This window comes from Nicotiana tabacum, chromosome 17 (genome assembly GCF_000715075.1).
Source record: "Nicotiana tabacum cultivar K326 chromosome 17, ASM71507v2, whole genome shotgun sequence".
NCBI classification, from domain to species: domain Eukaryota; kingdom Viridiplantae; phylum Streptophyta; class Magnoliopsida; order Solanales; family Solanaceae; genus Nicotiana; species Nicotiana tabacum.
In genome coordinates, this window is record NC_134096.1 from 32,315,443 (window position 1) to 32,319,932 (window position 4,490).

At 36.6% G+C, this 4,490-nt stretch overlaps 1 protein-coding gene across 3 annotated transcripts; it reads left to right on the forward strand.

Moving 5' to 3' along the window:
* The first annotated feature begins 1,481 nt into the window (after nt 1-1,481).
* On the forward strand, nt 1,482-4,263 carry LOC107762236 (NEDD8-specific protease 1-like). 3 transcript variants are annotated; one of them, XM_016580581.2, is made up of 2 exons: nt 1,482-1,638; nt 3,198-4,263. In XM_016580581.2, exon 2 carries the CDS (start codon nt 3,214-3,216, stop codon nt 3,895-3,897), a length of 684 nt encoding a protein of 227 aa, XP_016436067.2. In that variant the 5' UTR covers nt 1,482-1,638; nt 3,198-3,213; the 3' UTR covers nt 3,898-4,263. The 3 variants fall into 3 exon arrangements, with proteins under 3 accessions (XP_016436067.2, XP_075090271.1, XP_075090272.1); XM_075234170.1 differs by having other exon boundaries at nt 1,490-1,644; XM_075234171.1 differs by having other exon boundaries at nt 1,492-1,648.
* The last annotated feature ends 227 nt before the right edge of the window (nt 4,264-4,490 follow it).

Here is a 4,490-nt window from a genome sequence, read left to right on the forward strand (position 1 = left end):
CGAATGCGATTCACAGGTCTTTTTTCCCATTTTGCTCTTTGTGAATGCGACCCAAAATCCGCGATGCGATGCACACTCCTGTAGCCAAAAACCAGTAACTAAAAATGGCCTACAAATGGTCCAAAACTACCCCGAAGCCCACGGGACCCCGTCTGAACATACCAACAAGTCTCATAACATAACGCGTACATGCTTGAGGCCTCAAATCACATCAAATAATATCAAAACTATAAATCGCATCTTAAATCAAACTTATGAACTTCCAACTTCTACAACTCGCACCGAATTATATCAAATCAACCCGGAATGACGTCAAACTTTGCATGCAAGTCCCAAATGACATAACTGAACTATTCCAACTCCCAGAATTGCAATCTGAACCCGATATCAATAAATTCAACTCCCGGTCAAACCTCTCAACGTTTCAAACCCTCAACTTTTCAACTTTCACCAAAATGCATTAAATCAACCTACGGACCTCCAAATCAACCTATTCGATATGCATATACATATATACATATATATACTATATTATACTATACTATACTATACTATACTATACTATACTATACTATACTATACTATACTATACTATATTATACTATATGTATAGCTTAAGATATATAAAAAGACAAAAATATTATAAAGAGATATTCAAATCAATGCGTTATATTTTTATTATAGCATTAAAAATCATGGCAATAAAAAGTTTGGGATTAAAACAAAGTTGGGGGGTTAAATGGCTATTTCATAAATAGCCAACGGCTATTTTTGACAGCCCAACGACTATTTTTTTTTAAAAACAAAATAGTCGTTGGTAAAAATAGCCGTTGGGCCCGCTAGGCCCGCTAAGGGACCGGGTCTGGCGGGCCCAAATCATAGGACCGGCCCACGAGACCGGACCAAGTCCGCTAAAACCGGACCAAACGGCCCTGGCCCGTTTAGCCGTTTGGCCCGCGATCCCGGGCCTGGACCGGCCCACTTGCCAGCCTTAGGGTAAGTTTAAACAATTTTCAATATTAGAGGGATATATTTGACCATTTTCCGTATAAACTAATCAAAAGAGTTGCATGTGTTGATAATTATGTGTGGTGCATCTAGCCATACCTTCTTTCCAAAGGAGCTGCGCGTGAGTAGGGGTACTAATGTATTTCTCCACCTAACTTTGTATTGGTTAAATACTAAAATTATTGGAATATAAGAAGGAAAAAAAGAGGAGATCATTCGAATATTACAGAGGGAAGGTTATAAGAGCGATGCTAAACAGTGTTCATGTGCACTTCAGTGAGTTTAACGTTAGTCATAACAGTGTTGTGGGTGTTTCATGCTAGCTATATCCTATGTGCTCAGGATTTGTAAATTAGAGGACAAAATGTGCTTAAAGTTATATTGGAAGGACAAAATTAAATATACCCTAAAGATAAGGCGATAAGTTTGGCCAAAATCTCAAATAAGGGGCTCCAAAAGAAAAACTAAAAATAAAAATACTAATCCTCTTGCCTTTGTTAGTCCTACACTTTTTTCTTCTTTATTCTTCCTTCACCTCACCAGTACTACTCCATTTTATACCCATTAATTAAAGATTCATAATTGTGACATTCAAGAAGATTTGAAGGATTCGGCCAAGCTCCATTCGAGGTTTAAGTCAGTGGGTTATTTTTTTGTGAATTTTGATATTTTATTCTACTAGTTAATTGGTGTTATTTCCTATTATCATTGTTGGTGTGTGATTAGATTCATTTGCATTAATCCATATGGAGGCGGACTCATGATTTAAACGTTGGATTTTTGAAATTATGGGTTTATAATATAAATATTTGCTTAAAATTTTCATGTCGCAATATTGGGTTCAGCTGTACTTGTACCCAATATAAAGTAAGGTTGTTGCTGACTTATGAGAACTAAAAATCATTTTTCTTCTTCCTCTAATTGCAAAGCTTTGGTTGTACAATTTCATCTTTAAAAAATAAATAAGGTTTTCCATTTGATGATTTTTTGAAAGAGAAACCATGAATTGAGAAAACGACATGACTTGAGCAATTACGTTTTCTTTTTAGAGCTATCAATCAATGTTGGGTCTGCATTGGTGTTTGTTGAATCATGTTGTTGATTTGGATAAATTGTGTAATGCATTAACCAAACACCAAATGAAATGGACTACAAATCTTATTGTAAAATAATGTTAATTATATCTATTAGCTTTGTGGATGTGAAAAATGAAGAAATAAGAGAGCTAACTACTTATGGATTGATTGGTGGTTAGTGATATGGTAGAAGGGATCCTCATATAAGATTATTAGGTCGTGTACAATTAAGAAACTTCAATATTTCTAGGTTTTTCGTATAGATGTCTCTGCACAAGGTTACTCTTGATAGATTGAAGGATGAGTACTACTGCATCCCAGATTCTGCACATTGTAAAAGAAACATCAGAACATGTGATGGTAAGACAATACAACTTGAACGATTAATCTCCTGTAGCCGCCTAGATTTGTTAAAACCCCAGCTAGTAACCTGATTTTAAAGGTATGAGGTGATTCAATTGGTAGACAGACATATCGGTTTCGTTCAAGATATCCAATTGCCGAACTAAGCACTTTCTATACCAAACAAGTTCTTAAGTTGTCCAAAGTCTTTGTGGTATGAAAGTTAGTAGTAAAGTGGTGCGGCATTAGTACCTCAATCACTTCCTGGGAATCTTTAGTCATAATAATATCATCCATATTAACAACTAGGTTGGGACACAGACGCCACGTAGGGTGTCAATAGAAATCAGAATGGTCCGACTCGGATCCATCATTTGGAAGAAGGAAACTAAATAGCTTTTGAAGGGTTACATTTAAGGTTTGAAAGTTGGGGTAGTGCGGAATTTAACAAATTAGTTGTTTAATGACAATAACAAAGACAATAACGAGTCAAAGGATTTGGAGGAGGTTTTGTATGGTTGAAGTTTGATTTGGTTGGAGATTTAGAATCTCTTCTCCTAAATGTTTATGGACATTCTATGTTTCCTTTTACTTGGTATTTCAGTCAAAATATTGGTGGTGTGATGATTTTTATTTTTTAATCATAAGCAGTTCTATTGATGTCGTACTAAGAAAATTCTAATCTGATTGATCAGAATGACAATTTATTTCACTTTTTTTTTTCCTTCCAATCTCTTCTTATTGTATGTAATTCTTGAGTACTATGTATAGAGTTGGCATTGGCACCATGGCTAAATCCAAAGCAGATGAGAAGATTCTCGGCTACAACGATGTTGTTCTCAGGCGATCAGATTTGGATATTCTTAATGGTCCTAATTATCTCAATGACCGCATCATTGAGTTCTATTTTAGCTATCTCAGCTCAAGCTTTCCATCTGACGACATATTGCTGGTACCACCTTCTATTGCTTTCTGGATTAAGGAGTGTCCTGATCCTGCAAGCCTGAAGGATTTCATGGAGCCACTTCATCTTTCTAGAAGGAAGTTGATTCTCTTACCTATCAACGATAATTCTGATGTGTGCATGGCTGAAGGTGGGATTCATTGGAGCGTACTGGCTTTTGAGAGAAACTCCAATGTATTTGTACATCATGACAGCAGCTACGGGTTCATGAATGAGTATCACGCCAAACAAGTATACAAGGTTACTCTTCCTTATACAGCGTCCAGCGCCATTTACAAAGAATGTCCAGGCACGCCAAAGCAAGTGAATGGTTATGATTGTGGCGTGTATGTCTTAGCGATTGCACGAGTCATCTGTCAATGGTATGCTAGCAGTGGAACCCAAGATGCAGATACTCTGTGGTTCTCCCATTTGGAACAGGTCAGTCCAAGTGCTGTTTCTACGATGCGTAATGAGATTCTGGGTTTAATAAAAGGTCTGATGGCTGCACCTAAGAGTGTGGCGTAACCTCAATGAAGTGGGTGAAAATTATGGATGAATGGTGCTTAAATTCCAGCATAGACCAAACACACTAGGTAATTTTTTCTCGTGTACCTAAGCTTTGTGGCAAAATTACTCGGTACTTGTGTTGGTGGGAGATAGCAGGTACGGAATCGTCAAGGTGTGCACACGTTGGAATTGTTATATTAAAATATAAAACTAAAAGGCTTGATGACAGGGAGGTGCTCATGTTTCAGTTAGGAGTTTCTACTTGGCAGATAAGGGGTTTAGATGCAAAATTCCGGACTTGGTACTTTTATGCGCCTTACGTGTACTGGTATTGTAAAGACTTCTTTAAGAAGTTCATATTAGATTGTCAGTTGTCTCTCACAATTTTGTTGATATTTCAATAGAAAGCTAATGGAGAAAAAGTAGGGAGTATAGAATCTCAGTTTTCGTACAATAATATTGAGTGATAAAGTGTAGTGATCGGTAGTACATATAAGGGGTCGTTTGGTTTGAATATAGGTTATGTTGGGATAAGTTATGATGGGATAAATTATGCTGAGATTAGTTATGCTGGGATTGTTTTTTATCCACTTTTGGTATGTTGTATTAAA